General features: G+C 38.6%; 1 protein-coding gene across 3 annotated transcripts in view; it reads right to left on the bottom strand.

The window, feature by feature from the left end:
- Positions 1 to 388: 388 nt before the first annotated feature.
- The window catches only part of AP4E1 (adaptor related protein complex 4 subunit epsilon 1), an 85,943-nt gene continuing 60,722 nt past the window's right edge, over positions 389 to 25,609 (bottom strand). For 2 of the 3 annotated variants that reach the window (XM_072623056.1, XM_072623057.1), the window contains exons 16-21: positions 20,976 to 21,108; positions 18,216 to 18,474; positions 9,767 to 10,336; positions 6,965 to 7,155; positions 5,264 to 5,421; positions 389 to 3,565 (exon numbers count right to left, since the gene is read on the bottom strand). In XM_072623056.1, coding sequence (XP_072479157.1) covers positions 3,405 to 3,565; positions 5,264 to 5,421; positions 6,965 to 7,155; positions 9,767 to 10,336; positions 18,216 to 18,474; positions 20,976 to 21,108 — 1,472 coding nt within the window. In that variant the 3' untranslated portion in view covers positions 389 to 3,404. The remainder of the gene's footprint in view (positions 3,566 to 5,263; positions 5,422 to 6,964; positions 7,156 to 9,766; positions 10,337 to 18,215; positions 18,475 to 20,975; positions 21,109 to 25,609) is intronic. The other variant, XM_072623058.1, reaches the window with a different exon arrangement.

The following is a 25,609-nucleotide window of genomic DNA, read 5'->3' on the forward strand; positions in this document are numbered from 1 at the left end:
CACACACACACACACACACATATTTATTATAGTAAATGTCAATAACTTAATACTGACTCCTAATCAAGTTCTCGTTCTACTATATTTCTCAGTATACCTTGATTTATACTTCCTTCCGTCTTTGAATATGATGATGGCACTAAATGAATCACCATGAATTTTTCCCCATCCCTTGAAGAGGGAATATGGGACTAAATTTACAATCTAAATGGTCTTTCTCGAGAACAGTAAGTTATACCGTTGCAGTGGCACAGCAAGTTAGACATTCCTACCTACCCTGCTCTCTATCGCTTCCCCTCTCTTAGTCAATACCGCCAGTGTCACTGGTGTTATTCATCTCTTATGTAACAGCTTACAAAATAATAAAAGACCAGAAGTAATCAGTATGGACAATTTTATGCCAGTTGTACATTTAATTGAACTTTTCCAAATTAGAGAACCCAACTCCAAAACGTGAAAATTACTGCCTGTTAAGGTACATTTCATTTTCTCTCCCAAAAGTTTAACACAGTAAAATACTTATAAATGAGGAATTCAGTGCACTTTCAATAACTATCTGGCTGATAATAAGGAGACAAAAATGGCTTCCATCCATGAAAAAAGATAGTTCCACAAAAAAGACAGCCCAACATTTTCAAAATATTAACATTAAATAAATGAGGGTGAGGGGAATAAAGCGCTGCCTTTCCACCACACAGAAACTTTCCTAGACAACTTTGTTTGAAACAGGGCTTTGCAACATTTGACATGCCAAGCACAGACTGGCATCTCAGTCACTACTTGACCACCATCTGTAACTTGCACTGCAGTGTTCACTCCTTCCTCTCCCACCTTACGGGATGCCTCTGCTAGGCCAGCAAAACCTTCCCTTCTACACACGTCCCTCCACTGAGGATCACACCATCTTACTTCCCTCTACCACCACCGTACTTAGATCTTTATTGCCTTTCCTTACATTCATTCCAAACATACATTTGTTGCCACAGTGAAGGGGCCCAGTGTGACTACCAAGAGTGAAGCATGTTCATACTGCTGAGCGCCTGGCACCATTACTGGCCCAACATTCTCAGCAGTGTCCCTAAACCCAGCATAGAAAGCTGCCTATGCAGCAGTGAGATTGATTCCACAAATCCCACATGAAATCAGTCTCATCCTATTATAGTCAAACTGAATAAAATGTACAGAGGATGATCCCTGATTCAGAATTTAAACATTCAATAAAAGTAAGCATCGTATGCCCTGTTACTGAATACTTTAAAATCTAATTAGTTCTGTTCATAAGTTGTATTTGTAACATTTGGTTTTGAAATCACACATATAAAAAGAAGTAAGTCTTAAAGCAGAGTTGAAGTGATTAGATTTAGCTGTTCAATGAGGGAAAGCATGTCTCCTATGGAAGAACTCCAAATAGCTCCATCAGCAATGGTGTGACTGTAGACCTCCCTCTACTCACTGGTTTCTGTGCATTTAGGGTTAGAATTGGAAGCATCCATCCCTTGGCTTTACTCCTGTGGCAACAACTTCTGGAGCAAGGGAGGGACATACCCCCCTTATAACCAAGGAGAGAAGAAAGGAGCTTGCAGTGTTCCTTCCAAATAAGCCACTTACCTACCCACTTGAGGAGTACCCCAAACACTGATCCCAGATGGATTCAAGAGCACAAGCTTACCCTAGGAAGTGGAGGAAGGGATGGAGCCCAAGTTCCCGTATGGCACTCCATGCTTTTGCACCGTGACAGAGGGATGTTCCTTCTCTATTAATGGCTGCAGCAGCAGCAGAAATAGCATGGAGGGCAGGATAAATATATCACTGACTAGGGCAGGAATGGAACAGAGCCTAGGGAGAGGTTGCCATGCCACTGCTGCCTCGTAGCCCAGAAGCAGAATATCATAGCTTTCTCTTCCCTTGCTGAGGGATGGGAGGGATGAGTGTAATCGCCCTCATCACAGCAAGGAAGTTCAGAATATCGAAGATTCTTTTGTCCTTTAACACTGTTGCTGTAAGCAGGGTTCTACTACAGGTTTAAATGAACGGGTCACAATAAAGCATTACTTCAACGAGCAACTTAAAACTGGCGATGAGAAAATACTGCTCGTTGCTGGGAAGGCACACTCGAGCAGAAACACAACTAACTCAATCTGTCAGTCTAGGAAAACCCTTTCACATTTTCATCAGCTATGATCAGGTGCTTCTGACTTGAGTGAGTGACCACATAAATTAACTGCTCACTAATTCATTGCAATCTGTGATTTGACATGGTACTGCTTGAAGAATCTCCATTAAACCGTTTGAAAAATGAGATAACTTCAGAAAGTACATAAGACTGTAAATACTATCCCAGTTCTTAACATTAATCTACCATTTGAAATTCTGGAAACATTAACTCAGTTTAGCATCAAGTTCCTCTTACTGGTTGAAGCTGCAGTTCTGACAGTGACTTTCAGAGGCTGCCGGCTACCTACGTAACAGGTGAGGGGAAAAAAGGGCCAGACGTGAGAAAACAGCATCTTCACTGCAGCCCACAAAGGTCGTCTGCGCCACTGCTACTCAGGCGTGTTCAAAGAGCATCGTGCACCGACGCCATTTTACTCCTAAAGTAACATGACCTTCAACGTCGTAGGTATCAAATGATGCCGAGATGTTACCATAATGAGGGGTACGCCCAATGAGGGATTTTATTTCCATAATAATGTTGAAGTGGTATTTTTTAAAAATATAGCCCACACAGTGACTAATTTTCAGCTTAAAAAAAAGTAACTATGTGAGAAAGGGACAGATTTTGTGCTCACTTCTCAGTCATACATGTATGGATTAAATGTAACACAGTTAAGGTCAAGATGGCTTCCTCTTGCCACCCCACATGCTTCTGCATCCCCAACGCCAGTATCAGTTGGTGCGGGCTCCAAGAACTCATTTTAATACCAGTTTCATCAAAACATAAATTAGGAAGATAAGAAGTATAGAAAAAGTCAGACAATGCATTTCAAAACCCAATACTAATTACACTTGGGATTATCCACTTACTCCTCTCTCCACTGGTGCGGATAACTGGGACTTAACCGTATCTCCAAGTCCACTAGTCCTGGAGTAAATGTGCTAGCTAGAAAACTGCCTATTACAAAATAAATATTTTCCATCTCCCTACTCGAGGTCATGTTAAACCATTAACAGTTCTAAAATGCTAACATAGGTCACTTTTGGGAGGACACAAAATAGTAAACAATCCTGAGCAAAGTGATAAAGGTACAGTTTCTCGGAGCTCTTCCTTATCTAAGAAGTCCTTTAAGAAACACCTATAAGCCAAATTATTCCCCTTTTCATTAGATGTACCATGAGTTCATTTTACTTTGGTAAATAATTTTATCTATGTAAACCTTTAAAGTAGAAAACAAGCAGAGTTTGGATCAGCATTCCTCCATCACCTTTTGACACTGATACAGTAAATAATCTGGAAGGGAGGAGCACGAGGATCTGAACCACAGAGCAACCGTTCCTTCGTGAACCCTCAAGTGCAGTAAACAGGGAACTGATGGAAGTAGGTGACAGGCCAATATTCCTTCATTTCCTAAAACAAAACAAAAATTATATATCCTCATTCTTAATCAGTTCAGCAGCATAAGAATCCCAAATACATGACATGAAACAAAGTTCAAGGCTACCATTAAAGGTTCACTTGAGCTCATGTAAGCCCCTTTCTGTTCTCCCAAACAACAGTTGCTTATTAAGTATCTCCTCTGGGCAGGATGCTCAGCTAACCCTAAATTCATCAAACATTAAAACTCTAAAATTTATTTTCAAGAAGAAAAATAATGATGAAAAAAATTATTTTTAACTAATAATGATCAAGACAAATGTCATTGTTTTGAATGGAAAATGATCCAAAATAAATGCCACTGTTGTAAAACAATATCTGTATATGTGGCACATACATGCCACACCAATGCTTTCAATGATTTTACTGCTATGTAAGCAACCATGAATTCACTGAGATTGCAATGCTTTCATTAATCAGATAACTTTTCTAATACTTGGTGGATGATCCATGAGACTGACTATGGTCAATGATCTTTTGGTCAATGTGGTAACGATCTCATATTTTTTGCCACAATAATATAAATTTGTCATTATAATGTTCACTTCTACAATATGCATTAATTTATACCTATTTCTTTATTCTGTGGGTAGAAAAAATAGAATTATATATAAAATCATGAAATGCATAAAAATAATTATGTAAAAAATACTAAATTTGATTTTTTCACAAATAAAAATAAAGTGATCATAAGCAAAATAAAAACAACAAAGTGTTTACTCTCAAAAGTAAGAATGCCCTAGACATTACTCTACAACAAAATGTTCAAAGTTGAGTGTAATAACATTCTTAATGGAACAAATCTTTTTTTACAAAGTCAGGAAGTAAAAAAAAATTTTTTAAAGCATTACAATTTATTTAAAGTGTGTCATGAGTCCACCTGAAAGAGGTGACCCAAGTTGCAAACCAAGATACTAATTTTCTGACACAGAAAATATAGAAACTAATTTTGCTTGTCTTTGAATTTGTTATAAATGTTTTGTTTTAGGAAAAAGGATTTCAGAGAGGAGATCTAGGGATAGAATTACCTCCCTCTCCCCCCGCCAAGAAATTACTCAAACATGTTATTTAAATGCACAGAAAAGAACAGAAGGAAAACCAGAAGGAATCACAGACAAGCAGGTCAGCTTTGAAAGTAACTTCTCCTTAAGTAACTTAACCGAAAAGCAAGCTATTTATTATAGAGATTTGCAGTTTTTTCTACTGTGCATATGGAAGTGCTCATTTTACTTCATGTTTGATAAGCTCAGAATTTAGGAAACAGAAAAACAAAACCAAATGTAAATGGGGCCATGGATACATGTGAGTAATAACCATACAATACCACTTTTCAAGTACCTGATAATGGCTAATAAATCAATATGCTTTTAAGACACTTCAAAACTGATCAATTATGTACCTATTTCTTCTAAAATATTAATTGAAAAGCCATAAAAGTATATCTCTGTTCACAAAAAGCTATACCAGTTCTAAGCAATTCAGCCAGGAGTTCCAGTCAGCTGCTAGAGGTTTATGATGACCAGCGGTAATCTGTGGGCAACCTGACAAGATGTAAGTGTTCAGTGTAGAATGACAGGTGTTTCTTTGTACGTGGTATGAGAGGGCAAAGGACCAAAGGAAAAGCACCGTAAATAGAAGGTTGTTTGTTTTTTTAAAAATTATTCTACGAACCTATAATATCAACGATGTGTAGTCTTAGTCTCTGCTGCAGGATCTTCAGGGCAAAAGGCAAATTAGCTTGAGAATCTGACATTTTTACGTTTTGTTTCACATCGTTTGCAAAAGAGAGCCAAAGTTTGCCAAAATCTTCAGTACAAATCTTCATTGGTCTGAAATTATTTTTTATTAGCATATTTCCAAAAGAGTTAAATTATTCTAAACACAAAAATCTTTCAAATGTCAGAGATATAAATAAAAACAAATATCTTAACAATCAGTATAAAAACAAGGCAACCATGCTCCTATTAAACTAATGATAAGACATAATTTCAACTTCTAATTCAATGTAAAAAAACACTGGCACCAGGAACGTGCTACTCAACTCCAAATACACAGTTCACACTCCACGTTGAGTCATCAGAGAAGGGTTTTACCTCTTAATTATACTGTATCAATGTGATTTCAGCAGTGTAAGCATCCCCTCTAACAACGCAAGTAACAACCCATCTATTCCTTAGTAGCCAGTCTTCCCGAGTTGCTGTGGCCAAAACAACTTCTCACTTGATGGCCAGCCTTTCGGTGGTAAATGCCTCCAAAATGAGTTAAGATGGTGCCTTTGATGACAAACACATGATCCATGACAGGTCTTTACTGCAGGCACAGCAAACTGACAAGAACCTATCAGAGTCTGCACCCCAATGAACGTAAGTTTATTTGGGTTTCTCAATGACTCAAAGTGTGATCTTTATATTATTCTATGATTAATATTATTAAATTATTATTAATTCTGTGATTAATATTATTTTCCTTCAGATGTGCTTGCATTTTAATACTTAAACACGATCCATACCAGGGATTAGCCAGAGATGGGGAGCTTGCAGCCACAAGGCTACATGTGGCCCTCTAGGTCCTCAGAGGCAGTCCTAGGACTGCATCACAGAACAAACTCCCTTAAAAGGATGTGTCCTATAAGGCTTGGATTCAACCCAAAGGCCGCACTCAAGGACCTCGAGGCCCATGTGGCCTCCAGGCGGCAGGTTCCCCAGCTCTGGATTAGGCCAAAAGTAAGTCAGAACTTTTAATAAAGCACGACTATGTTCGCTGCTCTCTGATGTACAATCACGGACAAAGACTCAAAGCTCTTTGAAGCCAGGGACTGTATCTTATCATTTTATTTTCCCCATAGGCCTGACTCAGGTAGGCATCTGATAAGTATTACATACATGTTTACCATAACATTTTAAAGACAGGAGAAAAAAATGTAAGAACCAAGCAAAACCATAAGTCTGAAGTTTTTAAAGTTTTGCTTTTTGTTTTCTTTTATGGAATCCTTGGTGATTCTTTCTTCTCTGCCTTCAGATATCCTTCATAAAAGAATGCTAACCTGAATGGTACATATGAAAAACTGAAAAGAATTGTGAATTTGCCAGAGTTCTATCTTTTTGACTTTCCTTTACAGCTTCCCACATTACCCAGAACAGGGTTCTGAACACAACAGATACCCAGCGTTATTTTTTCTCGTTGATAATGAATTAAATATTCTATAAGAAGAGATTCTGCCATAAGAATTAGCTGGATCAAAGAGCACTTAATGAGATAAATGAATTATACATAAAGAGAAAAAGTTGCTGTAAAAGAAAAAGGAACATGAGAAATTTTAGAGTTCAACAAACCCAGTTAAACTGCTATCCCAAATGATGAGAAATCAATTACCTGATGAAATCCAGTAGTGATAAGGTTACTGAAAATTCTAACTGAATCTGTGGATCCTCTTCCACCTGATATTTAATAAAACCAGAAAGAGCCTCCTCTGTGAAAGGTTTTTCCATTTGTACCCGCTGCTGGATGCTTTTGGTGCTTTCTGCTTCTATGACAGGAAAACAGAAGCCAGGATGCTCAAGGATCTGTAAAGCAACATAACGCTGTGCTGAAAATCTTTGGGAAAAACTATCAACAGAATTAACACGGGATAGCTGCCATTTTCTTTTTTTGAAAATTGGAAATTTCCCCCTCTACAAACAAAAATAAGCAAGAGAGAATGTTACTGGGATTAAATTCTATAATAAAAATAGTAATGTATCAAGGAAAACTGCCCTGAGATTCTAGAACCAGAGGGCAAAATAAATATTCAAGAAATCCACAGAACACCGCCTGAAAGAGATCCAAAAAGAGAAACTCCTAGGAACATTGTGGCCAAATTCCAGAGTTCCCAGGTCAAGGAGAAAATATTGCAAGCAGCTAGAAAGAAACAATTCAAGTATTGTGGAAATACAATCAGGATAACACAAGATCTAGCAGCCTCTACATTAAGGAATCGAAGGGCATGTAATAGGATATTCCAGAAGTCAAAGGAACTAGGACTAAAACCAAGAATCACCTACCCAGCAAAACTGAGTATAATACTTCAGGGGAAAAATTGGTCTTTCAATGAAATAGAGGATTTCCAAATTTTCTTGATGAAAAGACCAGAGCTGAAAAGAAAATCTGACTTTCAAACACAAGAATGAAGAGAACCATGAAAAGGTGAACAGCAAAGAGAAGTCATAAGGGACTTACTAAAGCTGAACTGTTTACATTCCTACATGGAAAGACAATATTTCTAACTCTTGAAACATTTCAGTATCTGGGTACTGGGTGGGATTACACACACACACATGCACACATGCACACATACATAGAGACAGAGTGCACAGAGTGAATTGAAGAGGATGGGATCATATCTTAAAAAAAAAATGAAATCAAGCAGTGAGAGAGAAATATATTGGGAGGAGAAAGGGAGAAATTGAATGGGGCAAATTATCTCTCATAAAAGAGGCAAGCAAAAGACTCATTAGTGGAGGGATAAAGAGGGGAGGTGAGAGAAAAACATGAAGTCTACTCTCATCACATTCCACTAAAGGAAAGAATAAAATGCACACTCATTTTGGTAGGAAAACCTATCTCACAATACAGGAAAGTGGGGGATAAGGGGACAAGCAGGGTGGGGGGGATGATAGAAGGGAGGGCATGGGGAGGAGAGTGCAATTCGAGGTCGACACTCATGGGGAGGGATAGGATCAAAAGAGAATAGAAGTAATGGGGGACAGGATAGGATGGAGGGAAATATAGTTAGTCCTATGCAACACAACTATTATGGAAGTCATTTGCAAAACTACACAGATTTGGCCTATATTGAATTGCTTGCCTTCCAAAGGGAAGGGGTGGAGAGGGAGGGAGGTAAAGAAGGTGGAACTCAAAGTGTTAGGATCAACTGTCAAGTAATGTTCTTGCCACTAGGAAATAAGAAATACAGGTGAAGGGGTATAGAAAGCTATCTGGCCCTACAGGACAAAAGAGAAGACAGAGACAAGGGCAGAGAGGGATGATAGAAGAGAGAGCAGATTGGTCATAGGGGCAATTAGAATGCTTGGTGTTTGGGGGGGGGAGGGGATAAAAGGGGAGAAAATTTGTAACCCAAAATTTTGTGAAAATGAATGTTAAAAGTTAAATAAATAAATTTAACCAAAAAATAAATAAATAAAATAAATAAATAAATAAAAATAGTAATGCAACTAATTTCTGTAAAAGATTATCAAGTCTTAGCCAACGGTCTAAGCTATATTCAAAACAAACAAACGAAAAACAACTGCAGCTCCACCTCTCAGCTGGTCCAATATAATCAGCTCTATATTCTAAATTACTTTGTTGTAACAGAAAGGACACTACTATAGATCACAAAGAATAAACAAAGACACTACCAGTCATTTAATGCAAAGCAATGAATAACCAGATTAGAAGAAGTGCCCTACATGTACGACTAAGGAAAGCATCAGTATCACTCACATACCTGTCTCTCAGTAAAGTGCCTACTAGGTGTCAGAAACGTTGTTCAGGGCTTTACAGATATTATGTCATTTGAGCCTCACAACAACCTTGGGAGGTAGGAGCTATCATCATCTCCATTTTACATCTGAGAAAACTGAGGACGAGGTTACGTAATTTGCCCAAAGCAACAGTAAATATCTGAGGATAGAAGTGAACTCATATCCTCCCGACTCCAGGTCCAGGGCACTGTGTCAGCGAGCTGCCTCACCCACTTGGTGCCTGAAATTCTCAGATTTTTAGTGCATGTTTTGTTCTGTTTCGGCAGGCAGTCAGGTAGAAGATTTTCTGGGTTTTTCATAACAACGGTGGGGATATCTGAAAGTAACTATTAAAGACATGGCACCAATTTAAAAGTCATTTTAATACTTCTCACTTTTCCCATTAATCTCTTGATTAAGTCATTCACTTCCCTAACTGGGTCTCCTGAACTAGAGACAATAAGTGAGTTTCATTTTCTTATAATGTTCTCATTCTCAACTTCTTCAAAGTATGGAAATTACGACCATTCTTTTCTTTTTTAATTTTCTGTAGAGGAGTAAGAATTGGTGTTGGAATAAGTTTCTGGGCCAGCACTATAGCCAATGAGAAAAATACTAATAAGCAAAAAGCCTCTCTTCAAAGCTAGAAAAGATGAACCATCACTTTCCTTACCTTGAAATTTTCTGTAGGTGTAATTTCTAAATTCATACTCTTCAGTTCCAAACTGCTCTTGTTGGCAACCAACCAAACCAGCAATAAGCAGTCATCTTTCCAAATTTTGCAAGAAGATACTTTTAACATTTCATTGTTACAAAGTTCCACTAAATCGGAATGTACATGTTCATTTAGCTCTTCTAATAAGGAAGAAGTTAAAGAGATTTCATTAGCAAATGAGGACAGAGTAGGATGAGGAGGGTGAAAAATCTCCATGCTGTTATCTTCAAACAGAGAAGGGGGAGACAGGCTGCAAGCGGAGAGATTCTCAGCCAAATGGAGTTCAGTGAGTGACTCAGATTTTAAACCCGATTCCAAAAATTCTGAACCAAGGGAACATTGCTTTAATCCTGTGTCTCCTTTGTCCTGAAAATTGTTCAGATGATCATTATCTTCATAAGGTGCATTTGACAAAGGATTGAAAGAAGAGCAGTTAACGTCATGTGCACTGGATACTTCTCTATTTTTGACATCATTAACTTTTGATTTTCTTCGGAACTTGTGAGAGACAGTATCTGTTTTTCCCAGCTGCAGAAAAAGAAAAAAAGAAACTATGCCACCGCTCGTGAGTTCTGACATATTCTAACAAATTAAAGGCCTAAAATCTAAGAAGGTTCAAATGAACGATTTCATTGGCCTCGTGAGGGTCTGCACTGCAAAGCAGAAACTGCAAATCACAATACAGAAAACTAATAAGCCCAGAAATTTATTCTTGCAACTGCAGAGCTTTGAATAACTTACTAATTTTTTTTTGTTATTTTCAACTATTCAAAATTAGAAGTGAAGCCACAAAGCCAACATTAACCTAACTTGAAGATCTCTTGGATTCTGAAGCATTAAGACTCTAAAACTAGACAGTCCAGTGAAGAACTCTACCATAAACTGAAGGAATGGCTGAAATGAACCTTGTGAAGGGGTATCTTGTGAAGGGTAAGACATGACACTTCTTCCTTACATTTACAATCCTAGTAAAGGACACAGCAGAAGCCAAGTCAGGGATGCAAATCACTAGGTTGTAGGACACATGAAAAAAAATTCCCAGAATCCAAATGATACCAAAAGGAAAAATAGTTAAATGAGGAGAAGCTATTATAATTACGATTAAAACATTAACTTTATCTCTGATTATTTTTTAAAATGTAACACAAAGTATATTAGAAATTGGCATAAAAATCATGCCCAGAGAGAATCCATGTTAAAATAGAAACTAAAACAAAATGCAATTAATGCAAATGAAGAATCTAACATTTAAAACACTGAATTGCAAACATAATCAGGAAACACGGTGAAACAATAAAAAAGAGTTGAACTTGAGAGTAAGGAGACAGGAGCTTGGCCGTGACATTCACTAGTAGTATGAATCACTTAATCTGAAGCCAACAGTGTTCTCAACTATAAACTAGAAATAATGCTTGCACTAAGCTACAGCATGACTGTCAGCATACTGAAAACGTTAAAATATTATATGTAAATATAAACTATCCATATGCAACATACATAGAACATATGACACACCTGGCTCATTCTCAATTCACATCACTAAAGACTTCTCATCACATCCAGCCCCTTCCTCCTTCCTTCAATCATTCCCTCTCTATTAAACTGCTTTTTTTGAAATTCAATTTCACTTTATTTTCAGTTCTAAATTCTCCACCTTCTACCTCCCTCCCCCACTTAAGAGAAAGTGAGAAAAATGAAGCCTCCTACAAATAAGTATAGTCAAGCAAACAAATCCTATCACGGATGATGTCCAAAAACAAACAACGCTTCAGTCTACATTATGGGTTCATCATCTCTTCTGGAAGTAGACCATGTGTCATCTCCAGTCCTCTGAGAGGATCATTATACTAATCAGAGCTCCTGGCTCTTTCCAAGCTGTTTATGTTTACTGTGTTATTATTACTGTATACGTTGTTCTTTACACCGTGGATCAATTCAAACAAGTCTTCCCAGGATTCTCTAGCATCATTCTCATGATTTCTTATAGTATAATGATATTCCATCCAACTCACTGAACATAATTTGTTCAGTCTTTCCCTAACTGATGTCCCCCGATCCCCACTTTCCAATTCTTTGCTACCCAAAAGGAGCTACTACGAACATTTTTTAAATCTATGACTCCTTTTCCTATTTCTCTGATCTCTTTGGGACATAGGCCTGGTCTTTACTAGGTCAAAGGGTATATACAAAATTCAATAGTTTTTTGGGTATAGTTCTAAGTTGCTCTCCACAACAACTGGACCAATTCACAGCTCTATCAATAGTGCATATATGTAGCTGCTTTCACAGTTCCTTCAGCATTTGTCTTTTTCTTTTTTTCATTTCAGCCAATCTGAAGGATGTGAGGTGCTACCTCACAGTTGTTTTCATTTGCAACTCTCTACTTATTAGTGATTTAGAGTAATTTTTCATAAAGCTGTTGATAACTTGGATTTTTTTTCTGAAAACTACCTATTCATATTCCTTTTCCATGTATCAACTGAGGAATAATCTTTATTCTTATAAATTTGACTCAGCTTCCTTTATATTTTAGAAGTGAGGTCTTTATTAGAGAAATTTGATGGGGTTTTTTTCCCATTTACCTGTTTTCTTCTGGTTTTGTTTGAGCAAAAACTTTTTAATTTTATATTAAAAAATTGTCTTGTGAAATTTTTTAACTCGTTTGGTCATGAACTCTTCCCATATCCAGAGATCAGACAGATAATTTCTTCTATGCTCTTTTAGCATTTTGTTTATGATACCACCCTTTATGTCTAAATTACATACCCATCTGGCCCTTGTCTTGCTACATGTTGAGATGCTGATCTGGACAATAGTTTCTGCCAGCTTGCCTTCCCAACAGTTTTTTGTTCAGTAGTGAGTTTTTGCTCCATACTTGGATCTTTCACTTTACTAAACACTAGATTAGTATGTTCATTTGCTTCTAAATTGTAAACTTAACTTGTTCTTAGCTAGCATCAAGCTGCTCTGATGATGACAATTCTGTAGACTACTCTGAGCTCCAGTATCTCGAGGACCCTTTCCTCCCCACTCATGAACTTGTTTCATTAGCTCCCTTGACATTCTTGACCTTTCGTTTCTCCTGATTAATTGTTATTTTTCTAGTAATTTTTTGACAGTTTGATTGGTATGGCACTGTAAATTAATTTAGGAAGTATTACCATTTTTATAGTAGCTCATCCTATTCATAGTAACTAATGTTTCTCCAGTTATTTAGATGTGTCTTCATTTGTGTAAAAAGTGTTTTATAATTGTGTTCATATAATTCTTGTGTATGTCTTGGTGAGTAGATTCCCAAGTATTTTATATTTTCTGCAATTATTTTAAACGGAATTTCTCTATCTCTTCATACTGGATTCTGCTGACAATATGCAGAAATGCTAACAATTTGTATGAGTTTATTTTATATTTTGTAACTTTGCTCAAGTTGTTTACTGTTTCAATTAATTGATTTTTTGTTGACTAAAGGATTCTCTAAGTAAATAATTTTGCGTATTTCAATTTAGATACATACTATCATTTTGAGAAGACACTCTACTAGTATTTTTAACAGGAATGGTTGTATCTTTTCAAAAGCCTTTCTTGAATCTACTGATACAACCACATGGCTTTGTTACTAACATGGTCAATTCTGTTTACAGTTTTCCTACTATTGGACCAGCTCTCCATTCACGGTATAAATCCAATGCCGTCAAAGACATGCTGCTGTCATATCCTTGCTAATACTTTATTTAAGATGTTTGCTTCACCATTCGTTAGGGATGTTGGTTGATAGTTTTCCTTCTGTTCTGGCTTTCCCTGGTTTAAGTGTCATGGCTATATTTGTATTATAGAAGGAATTTCACAGAATTCCTTCTTTTCCTATTTTTAGAACAATTTGTATAGTACTGGAATTATTTGTTCTTTAAATATCTGTTAGTATTTTATTGTAAACTCATCTAGTCCTGTAAGTTTTAATCTGGGACTTCATTTATGGCTTGTTTGATTTCTTTCTCTGAGACACAGCTATTTAAGTACTATACTTCCTATTCCATTAATCTAGGCAATTTATATTATTGCAAATAGCAATCCATTTCATTTCGACTGTCACTTTTATTGGCACACAGTTGGGAAAAACAGCTCCTAATAATTTCTTTTATTTCTTCTTCATTGTGAATTCATCTTTTCCCTTTTTTTCCCTTTTCTTCTTTTTTCAAAATTCAAGTTAGCTCATGGCTTGGCTATTTTACAGACTTGTTTTCTCCCAAAAAGCCAGCTCCTAGTTTTTAATTCAATGGCACTGGCGGGGGTTGTTTTCGATTTTATTCTCTGACTTCTGCTTGTTAGGATTAAGCTATTCAGAGCGCAGTTACCTTTCACCGTGCTCCAAAGACCCTTCATTTAATGCAGTCCTCGTTCCACGGCCGCTGATTTTAAAAATTCAAACTGTTTTTGCTTTCCTTCCTTTTCAAGTTTTTTACGTTCTCGCGCATATGTACTCCTATAAAAGCACCATATATTGTTTGGAGATAGATATGTCTCTTTCTAGATCTGTCACGTCTAACTCTTCAGAAATTCCATTTGGCTCCAGTTTCTTCATCAGGAATGCGTGGAAGGCCTTTATCTCATTACAGATTTCCTTTTTCCTTATAGGATCATGCTCAGTTTTGCTGCGTAAGTCATTCTTGGATAAGCCAAGATTTGGTCTTCTGGAATATCACGTTCCCAGCTCTCCATTCCTTTAAATTGACGGCTAAACGCTGCATGACACTGACTGCAGCTCCTCCATATCGGAATTCTTTTCTTTTCTGACTGCTTGCAGTAATTTTTCTTTTACCTGAAAACTCTAGATATTGACTATTAACTTCCTGGGGTTTTTTGGGGGGGGGTTCCTCTCAGGAAATTTGGTACGGATTCTTTCCATTTCTACTTTGTAACTGTAAGAGATCGGGACAGTTTTCTTTTACGATTTCTTGAAATATGATGTCCATTTTTCTAAGCCATGGCTTTCAGAGAGCAGTCCAACGATCCTCATATTATCTCTCCTCAATCTGTTTTCCAGGCCAGTTGTTTTTGTCAAGATTTTCTATTTTTTCAGTGTTTTGTTGTTCAGTTATTTCAGTCATGTCTAACGCTTTGTGACCCCATTTGGGCTCTTCTAGGCAAATATAAAAAAGCAATACTAGAATGGCTTGCCATTTCCTTCTCCAGCTCATTTTACAGACGAGAAATTGAGGCCTAAAGGATTAAGTGACTTGCTCAGGGTCACACAGCTAGGAAGATGAGTCTTGCTGCCTTCAGGCCTGGTATTCTCTCCACTGCACCATCTTCCTACCCTTTTCTGTGTTTAAAGTTCCTATTGATGTCTCATGGAATCATTGCTGTTTTTCTGTGGTTCAGTCACATTCAGCTGTTCACGACCCTGTAGACCATGGCGTACCAACACCGCACATGGGTTCTTGGCAAAGATACTGATATAGTTTGCCATTTCTTTATCCAGTGGATTAAGGCAAACAGAGATTAATGACTGACCTAGGATCACACAGCCAGAAAATATCTGAAGCTATATCTGAACTCAGGTCTTCCTGACTCCAGGCCCAGAGCCCTATCCACTGAGCCACCTGGCTACCTCTCATGAAGTCATCAGCTTGTTCTATCTGAAATTTCAGAAGATTATTTTGTCATTCTTGGCATGTGTTCTATATGTATCTGCAAAGTCAGGACTAATTTCATTTATCTTTTTCTCCCTCCTAACATCTAATATGATGCTCTGCACTTAAATATTGGGTGACTTCCTTGACTTGTATTTAGGGATGTTGGAGCAACAGCGTGAATGGGTGAACTAAGAAGTTTCACTCATCTGTTTAGAAATACCCTTTGTGCCCACACTAACTACATCACTGACTCTAACCTACAACAAAGAATAGAGTTCAAGTGAATCAACAAACTGGACTGAGATTGGCGTATTAGTCTGCAGGGATTTGGTCAGCGTAACATTTTCTATTAGGGTCTGATGACCTTTGGTGGGACTGACAGCTGAGTGCTCGGCCCCAGAACTGAGTGACCAGAGCTTGCAGCTATATGATCTACTTACATGGACATGATCAAACGAGATAATGTTTATAAAGTGCTTAGCACAGTGCTTGGCACAAAGCAGCAGCTCAACAAATGCTTGCCACTTCCCCTTCCCCATTACAGCCTACCTTATGTCTAGATGGGTGTGACTTGAACAGCATTGGAAAAATAATCTCTCTCACCAAAAATAACTCAGCCCTGGCCTAACTTGGTGTTTGAAATTTCCACAATTAGTCACTCTTCCTTTGTGCTAAAGCACTGAAAGTAGTTGTTATGCTGCAGATGTTATGTGGAATAACATTAAGCCATTATCATCTATTAATACTTTAGTTTGAAATAGTTTGTAAAATCCCTAGCAGTGAGCAAGGCCCTAAGAAAATGGATTCCAGATTAGTAACTTCCTTTTTAAAGGAGAGGCAAATGGAGGGGAAAAGCTGGGACTGTAGGTTACTGTTGCTGTTCAAGAGATTTTCAGTCATGTCTGACTCGTCATGACCCCATTCCGGGTTTTCTTGGCAAAGATACTGAAATGGTCTGCCATGTCCTGCTCCAATTCATTTTACAGATGAGGAAACTGAGGCAAAGTGACTTTCCCAGGGTCACACCACTAGTAAGTGTCTAGAGGCTGAATTCAAACTCAGAAGACGAGTCTTCCTGACTCCAAGGCTGACGCTCTATCCACCACGCCATCCAGCTGCCTCCTTGGTCCCTCACAGCACACTGCAGTGGGGAACTATGTATCTCAGTAGCAGGGGTGGGAAACCTACAGCCTCAAGGCCCCATGAAGCTCTCTCTAAGTCCTCAAGTGCAGCCCTCTGATTGAATCCAAACCTCACAGAACAAATCCCCTTAATAAAAGGATTTGTTCTATACAACGTGGATACAGTCAAAAGGCTGCACCCAAGGACCAGAAGGCCATATGGGGCCTCAAGGCTGCAGGGTACCCACCCTTACAGTAAAGGGGAACACCACCTCACAGGGTGGTTCATAAAAATGCAAGTATGAGAACAGAAATGGTGAGAAGGCTTACAAAAATTTTGCTCACTTTAAAATTTTTCTTGAAGCAGGCCCTTCACTTCATTATCCAGCCAAGTCCCCTAACTGGGGATTCCAAGGGCATTCTCCTGGATGGGCCTTTGTGGCCCATTCCAACATATTTTTTAAAGTCGTATAGAAAAATAAAGTAGTAAACTACACAGGGAAGTGTCAGTGGGAAGCACCGAGTCATGTCAATAAGTATTTATTAAGCACCAAGTATGTGTCAAGCACTATTTAGACTAGAGATAAACCTAGAGAAGGAAAGTTCTCTCCCCTTTATAGCCCCAGGGAGTCTGTGATATGGAAAGCACTGGACTAAAGGAAATCCTAATGACATGTCAATTCACACGGATGTGTTGCTTCATTAAGTTTACAAAGTATTCTCTCAAAATCACCCTGTGAAGTATATGGTGCAAATATTATCATCATTCCCATTTTACAGGTCAGAAACTGAGGCTCAGAAAGGTTTAAATGCCTTGCCAATGTGCCTGATCACACTCAGCAAGTCAGTCAGGCTTCAAACCAAGGGCTCCAGACTCTAGACCCATTTCTCCTTCCACTACACCATGCTCGATCTCTAAGTAATCTCACTGACGGTATACACTTAATTCAATTGCACAGTCTTACTTTTTTGAGGGTTCTTGGTGTTTTTCTCTGGACAGTAACTAAGTAAATTCTTACTATCCTTAATATTATCAGTCAGAAAAATTACAGGATGTGGTATCTTGGTTTTATACACAAAGTACTACACAGCACCACGTGCAGCCACGAATTACTTGTTGGCACAGGTTTAGGGTGAATGAATGCAACAGTCCTATAGCAACGTCTCTGGCTGAATGGCAAGCAGTGCTAAGTTCTCTCAAAAATCCCTATTTTGCTTCCTTCGCAGACACAGCGATACTGTGGTTTTAAGCAAATTGATAGGAAGTTCAGTGAGACAAGATTGCAAGGCCCCTCCGTTCCTTAAGAGAATGCAAAAATGTGGCCTATCCTGAAGATGTCCCTGCTTACCATTTCTGCTGTTGCAAGCATCTCCTATCTTTTTCCTGGGCAGTCAGGGTCCTGAAATACTATTTCTTCTTTTCAAAGTCTACTGCAACAGCTAATACCTCTTCTATTGTTAATCATATTCCTTACTGTCAGTCTTATTCAAACCTTCCAGGTCCCTCTCACTTTCCTCAGCATCAACTCCTTCCATTCATGCCCCAGATGGCATGTCAGTGTTTGTGTCCCTCCATGACCACCACAGAGGATGGTGTTTCTGCCCAGTGTACGGATAATACAGACACAGAGAGAAATGTAACAGACTACTTACCAAACTGACTGCACTTTCTGATCCCAGCCCAACAAATAATGTTGAAGCTAGACGCTGTTTTTCTGCCTCTTCCTCTGAATGATGAAAGGCCTGGGACTGATCCTTCTTTGTCATCATCTGATCCACCTTCTCCACTAATGTACTGTCCTGAGCAACAGGCTGAAGCTCAGGGTTGTTTCCTGCTTTGTGTTCCTTTTTTGGAAGATAGCCTTCTTTTCCCCATAATTTTTTCACACCCTCCAGCTTCAGGCTATTTGTCCTAAGGAAATGAATAATGAGCCAAGTCAATTCAGGACCAAAGAATTACTTTCCTAAGATATTCTTCTAAAAGTATCCATGCTCCTATAGCTTTCTTGAAGTAGCTTAGCGCTAACATCACGAGGCACGAGAATAGCCAGCCAGCCAGAATAAGACATAGGATTCTCGACATCAGCCACTATGTCTACTCTCATTTTAATAAGTAAACATATTCCTGAAGGTTTCAAAAATGAGATGATTCACTACCAACATTCCATCCGTTATACGACAGCTTCGATCTCATTTTCTTTATCGTATCAGTAATGACCTTTAATCCAAAATCTGAGAAACAATGAGAAGCAGACAAAAGGAATGACCTTGGAATTTAAAATGCACGGATTTGGTCCTGCCTCTGACACACATCTGTGTGACCATGGACAGCTCACTCAAACCTGGTGTCCCAGAGAGCTGTCTAAGGCTGGGTTACACACAAGGTACTGACTGATCTTCACAAAAGAAGGAAGTTTCCACACTAGGAATGCTCTACCAATGAAAGCACAGGGCCGACCAAAACCAAAATCGCCACAAATTACTAAAGGAATCGTTTTGAGAAAGAAAATGCGCAGCTTGTTCTTAGGTTTAGTTGTAGTTCAGAGGGCTTTCTTAATGAGAAGTAAATAATATACTGTCAACTAATTTATGTGTATTTTGAATAAATGAAAGGCCTGAGGATCATTTTCTAAAATAAACATAACTTCAAAACATTTTTTTTTAAAAAATAAGCTCTTTGAAAAGAGTTCTATGAACGGATGCTGAGTGAGGAGAGCAGAACCAGGAGAACACTGTACACAGTTACAGCCACACTGTACAATGACTAACTTTGATAGACTTGGCTCTCCTCAGCAACGCAAGGTTCTATGACAAGTCCAAAAGGCTCATGATGGAAAATGCCGTCCACATCCAGAGAAAGGATTACTGAGTCTGAATGAGGATCGAAGCAGACTACTGCTCTGTTCTTGCTTTGTTTCTTCTTTCTCACGGTTCATTCCATTGTTTGTAATTCTTCTTTGCAACATGACTAATGTGAAAATATGTTTAATGTGAATTTTTTTTGTAGAGCCTATATCAGATGGCAAGCCATCTTGGGGAGGTGGGGAAATTTTGAAACCTAAAAGCTTGTGGAACTGAATGTTGTAAACTAAAAATAAACAAATAAATTAAGTTCTTAAGAAAAAGAGATACTCAGGAAGGATGCACAAGAGTAGCTTTTTAGGATATCTAAGATACATTTCTCCCCCAGATCAAAATAGCGATAAAGCAGCGTGAGAATGCTGTTACTCTTTCCCATTTCCTATCCCCTGGCTAGCAAAAGTAACATTCACCTCGCCTGTGGAAGAGCTAAACTCAGGAATCAGCTCTGGCACTGGACGTACTTAGCATCCCCAGGACAAGAAGAACAGAACGAGCAAATGTAGATGTTGCCGTTTGTGGCTGACGTCATCATGATGCCCTCCTTGCTTTGGTAGAGGTGCACTGCTTTTGGCTACAATGATTACCCACATTGCCTGTTACATAGTGAATGCTTAGTAAATGCTTACTGACAGATGGATTACACTGTTTCTAATCCCAGCTGCTGCCTCTTCCTCACTTGTAGATTTAAAAAAGTCAGGAAGACATACAGAGTTGGTAGCCTTTGACATGCTCCACACAACACATATTATTTATTCACCAGGCTGGGGTTCGAATGTCAGGTTACTTCCAAATCAAATTCAAACACTTCCCACCACCCAGCCCCACACATATACACACTTACAACAGAGAAACAGAATGGGCCAGGAGGAAGGACACTTGTTCTGAAAGTCAGAAAACTTAGATCAGCTGTGTGACCCACAGTGGTGCAAACCACCACCTTTATCTCATTTTGCTCATCCTTCAACTGGACATGATGCTATTTGCACCGATTACCTCACATGATACTGTAAGGAAAGCACTTTGCAAGCCTTAAAATTCTATGAAAATGTGAGTTATCAGTATTATTATTCAAAAAAGAATATGTCAAAGGCTGAAGGCAACCATGCAGATACTCTGAAAACATTTTAAACTCTAGCATCACTTGAACAAGTACTGCTGTGTCGAAGGGCCATGACTCTCACTTGACAGGAGTTATTTATTTTTTTAAAAGTCCTATTACTGATTTCATCTTATACATTTAGCGTACTGCACTGAAACTGGACATGAAACATTTTGAAAAACTAATTTTCTAATCATGTATATTCCAAGGACATTTTTTAATTTAATTTAATTTAAGTCATTAAAATGAAATGTGCTATATCAGATGTTACTAGACCTTTGGAAATTATCTGAAGATCAGAGAAATTATGAGAGTCTTAGAATTCATTCTAAACCCAATAAAATAAGCCAAGAACATAAACAAGTGGAAAATAAACAGCACACTGGAAGACTGACATTTAGACATGTACATATTCTCACCTAGCATCGAATTTCAACAAGAAAGGAACTTACTCCTTCTGTCCGGTTTCAGCGCTATTCCCGGATACATCAGAACTAAGAGAGATGCCAGCTGGAGACTGTCGCCCAGTGCAACCAGAAGACATAGTTGAAGAAAAGGATAGTCCATATGGTTCAAAATTGAGGACTGGAATTTTAAAGACAACAGGGGATCAAATTTAAAACAAAGCAAAAAAAAAAAAAAAGGGGCAAAATTACCTTTAATAGCTTAGTTATTTCAGAAACAGAGAGGTTATAGCAGTAATTCTTAAAACTTTTAGGATCCCTTTACACTTTTAAAAATTACTGAGGACCCTTCCAAAAAGCTTTTGCCTATGACAGTTACAGCTATCAATATTTATCATAATGGAAATTAAAATTAGTGTTCTTAATCTTAATATTATTATGAAGAGTTTTGAATCTTACATCCCCCCAAAGAGCGTACTGGGGATCTTAAGGGTCTCTCGACCACTCTTTGAAAACCACTGGGTAACAGGATTCATGGCACACACTACAGCTATGCTCCCCACTCTTTTAGAATATCACTTGCATCCCAAAGGAATCACAACTGAGAACTTTGAAATCTACATGCTGAACTTATTAAAACTTTAAAAGAAAAAGCAAGTTCTACGTAACAAAGATTCAGTTTCATGTACAATCCTCTCCTGTCCTACAATGGAAATGGAAATGCTCATGATTTGGTATTTAAGTTCAGAATAAGAAAATTAAATGAAACTTTTTTTTTTTAAAAACTATTACTTATATTCTGAAAATGGTCAACATAGATTCCTTCTCCATGTGAATGGTCAAGTCTCCAGTAAAAGGCCTAATCATCTCCAAACTAATAGGAGAGATGTCCCATGCGTCAATACTGAAGTTGTTCTTTTTCCCTATACTGTTGCCTAAAGTTACTGTTCTTTCATGACTATGAAAATGTGCTGTATTCTAAGATACATTCCAGTTTCTCATCTTCTAATAAAAGGGCCTTCACCAATATCTCCCTACTGTCATGTTCCTTCTTAGAGTGATGGATTTGGAGCTGAATAGGGCCTTAAAGATCACTGAACCCAATACCCTCATTTTATAAATGAGGAGATTGGGGCTGAGAGAGATTATATGACATGACTAGGGTCACACAGCTGGTAGATGTCAACAGCAGGATTCAAAACTGGGTAGCTCTGGTGTTCTGCCCAGGGGAAGGTGCTGCTTTTTGTCCTTTGGGTTTCCTGGCTACGTTCTTGCTCAAAGATCAGGCCTCAAGCCCAATTCACTCTGGAGCTCACAGACTGGAAAACAAGTCCCCACCCACCTAACAGTAATGGCTTCTCTTTTGCCCAGGAACCCTGAGGGTCTTCCCCTCCCAGTTTGATTTTTTTTTTCTTTTTCTGATTAAAAGGGTCATCCATTGAGTAACTTAAAGAAGTCTAGTTATGAATGGGTGAGAACATGATAAGACTTAGCCAGGGCCAGGGTCTCCCATTGCATCCTGGGCCATCTCCTGTGTCCTGATGTATTAGGCCACTGGACCCAGATGGCTCTGGAGAAGAAGTGAGGCTGGTGACCTGCACAGCCCTCCCTCACTCAAATCAAAGGCAATTGCAAGTCATGCCATCCTCTTGATGCCATGGTCCTAAGAACAACAACTGCAGACTAGGTATGACATCTTTTTTAAATCCACTGCTCTCTCTCTCTTTCCACTATACTATGTTTCCTCAACTGATAAAATTCTTTTCAACACAGAATTTATCTAGTCTTAAAAGAACCCCCACCTATTTCTTTGCTCAACTGATTCCTTCCTGTTTTTCAAATATTAAAAAAAAGTTAATTAATATGACTTTATTGATTTGGAATGGTAAATCAGACAACATATTAGCTATGTGACCTTGGGCAAGTCATTCAACCTCAACTGCCTCTAAAAGAAATTTAAAAATTTTTAAAAGGGGCAGCGAGGTGGTTCAGTGGATAGAGCACCAGCTGTGGAGTCAGGAACACCTAAATTCAAATCTTGTGACGCTAGGCAAGTCACCTAACCTGATTACATCCCACCCCCAAAATTTTTTTTTTGAAAAATCATTATCCTTTATTTGCAATTTAATCATGGAACATGGACTTTTGGCTATATTGATAAAGCTCAGTCAAGTTTAAGCAACCCATTGGCTAACACTCAATCTAGTTAATGTTTGTTTGGGGACTAATCCCTTTCTGTTACTGGCTTATCTTCCAGGGCCACATTAATTTTCCTCATTTCTAGCTGCTGTGTGTACGTGTGATTCTGGACCCAGTCCTCCTTTATTCAGTGCTCAGGAGCGAGCTAGCCGCCCAAATCACAAATCTCCTATATCTCTGGTACTGTTCTGCTTACACTCTGGCCTCAGTTTATAGCGCAGTTGGAGGAAAACAATCAGATGAAATTTTGTACAAAACTCATCCTCCCATTTTCCTAACCTGGCCCTCATTAAAAACAACACAAAAAAATATTTGTTAGGCATGGACACTATATGTAGGACACAAACAGGCAGCTTTCTTTTTGTTTTAATTAACTTTGTTTTCAATTAGCCAGTATTTTTCCCTTCCTCCCACTCTTGTACAAAGCCCAGAGTCAGTCGTGCCCATAAATGCATGTGTGCACACTGAGTCAGGATCTAGGCTTCTCCTGATTCATCAGAAGGGCTCTGGAACCTCTGGTTGCTCACTGCACTGCTCAGAGATCTTCAGTTTTTCCAACTTGTCTGTCTTCACATCATTGTTAAAGTGTAAAGCATTCTCTCGGTTCTGCTCACCTCACTCTGCATTAGTTCATAACAAACCTTTCCAGGTTTCTCTGAAACCTTTCATTTCATCACTCTTAAGCGACAATAGTATTCCATTATTTTCATAAATGGTAAGCTATTCATCCATTCCCCAACTGATAGGATTCCCTACAAAAAGAGTTGCCCAAAACAGTTTCATACACATACATCCTTTTCCTCTTTGTTTAATTTCAGTAAGGGTCTAGCAGTTATACAAAGCAGCTAGGTGGTGCCATGGATAGAGCTCCGGGCCTAAAGTCTGGAAGACTCATCTTCCTGAGTTAAAATCAACCCTCAAACACTTACCAGCTGTGCAATCCTGGGCAAGTTACTTAACCCTGTTTGTCTCAGTTTCTTTCCATCTATGAAATGAGTTGGAGAAGGAAATGGCAAACCACTTCAGCATCTTGGCCAAGAAAACCCAAATGGGGTCACAAAGAATCAGACGAGACTGTATGACTGAACAATTAACAGTGATACAGGCAGACCAAAGGATATGCACTGAGTAACTCTGCAGACACAGTTCTAGGCTGCTTTCCATATTAACTAATTCATAACTCCCCTAACAGTATATTAATGTGCCAAACAGGAAATTTTCTCAAGAACCTTTTCATCTGTATATGCCTCTCCAGTCAAAATTCAATGACTGCCTTCTGTGCCCATCTCTTATTTCTTTCTCTCAAGAAGCATACTCAACCTGAGTCAATGGGAGCTAAAAGAGTTCCTAAAATCCTAGGCAGTGTGTAGGAACAGAGAGGTACTGGCCTAGTGTACATCTGGCCTGGTTGGTTCTGGGTGCCACATTTTAAGAAAAGCAATCATGAGGTGAAGTGCTCCAAAAAAGGACTCTGAGCCGGAGTCTATGAACCTGTTTTAACATTTTGATTTAATCCTATGTGTTTTATTTTATGCATTTAAAAAACATTACTCAGAGAAGGGATCCATCTGATTTACCAGACTGCCAAAGCGAGCCATCCATAGTGGGGGAAAAAATGCTTACGAAACCCCAGCCCAAAGAAAAGCCATGAGGATAAATGACTGAATGAAAAAACATTTGTTGGGTGCTTACTATCTGAAATCATTCCTGTTCTCAAGAAAATAATGTTCTAAGGAGGCAGATAATATAGCATACATTCTAATGGGGGGAGATTTCAACTGCAAGTCACACAGAAAAGACTGATAGTCCTCGGGATGCGATGGCAAACAGATAGAAATGTACCTTTTATAACAATACTTATATTGATAAAATCACATCTGCTTATGATTTTGAACCATGTGACAGTGCCAACGACTTGGGTGTCAAAAATTTTATTTTCTTATTCTTTGGTATTTTCTGATTCTGTGGCTGCTGAGGAGGCAAAGACTTCAGATCCTACAGAAGCAACAGACAGATTGTACATCCACGGAGGTTTCCTCCAGGAAGATGGCTACAGGAGCTAGGCTGGAAGCAGAACAAGCAGTCTGGGGAGCCCTGGTGTCCTCAGGACTTTTGAGTTTACCTGCCCTTTGGTAGTAACTGGTGAGTAGTTGTTGAAAGTGGCAGGGAAGATGGGCCCCTTTTCCATAGTGACTGCTTCCCTCAACGATAAGTACAGGGGGTAGGGCAAGGATTCCAAGGGTCACTGCTCTTCCCAGGGCTCCTCCTGTGTTCAGGGTCCTAAGGTTCAGGGCCTCCATCAAGGTCTGAAAGGAGGTGGTGTTTAATGTGTGCTACTAGTGGTCATATGACCTCAAGATTATGCTTTATGATTATTAGTTGAAGGAACTGAAGATGTTATAACTGAAGATGTTATGACTGAAGACGTCATGACTGAAGACGTCATGACTGAAGATGTCATGACTGAAGATGTCATGACTGAA

The sequence above is a fragment of the Notamacropus eugenii genome, chromosome 7, assembly GCF_028372415.1.
Source record: "Notamacropus eugenii isolate mMacEug1 chromosome 7, mMacEug1.pri_v2, whole genome shotgun sequence".
Lineage (NCBI taxonomy): Eukaryota > Metazoa > Chordata > Mammalia > Diprotodontia > Macropodidae > Notamacropus > Notamacropus eugenii.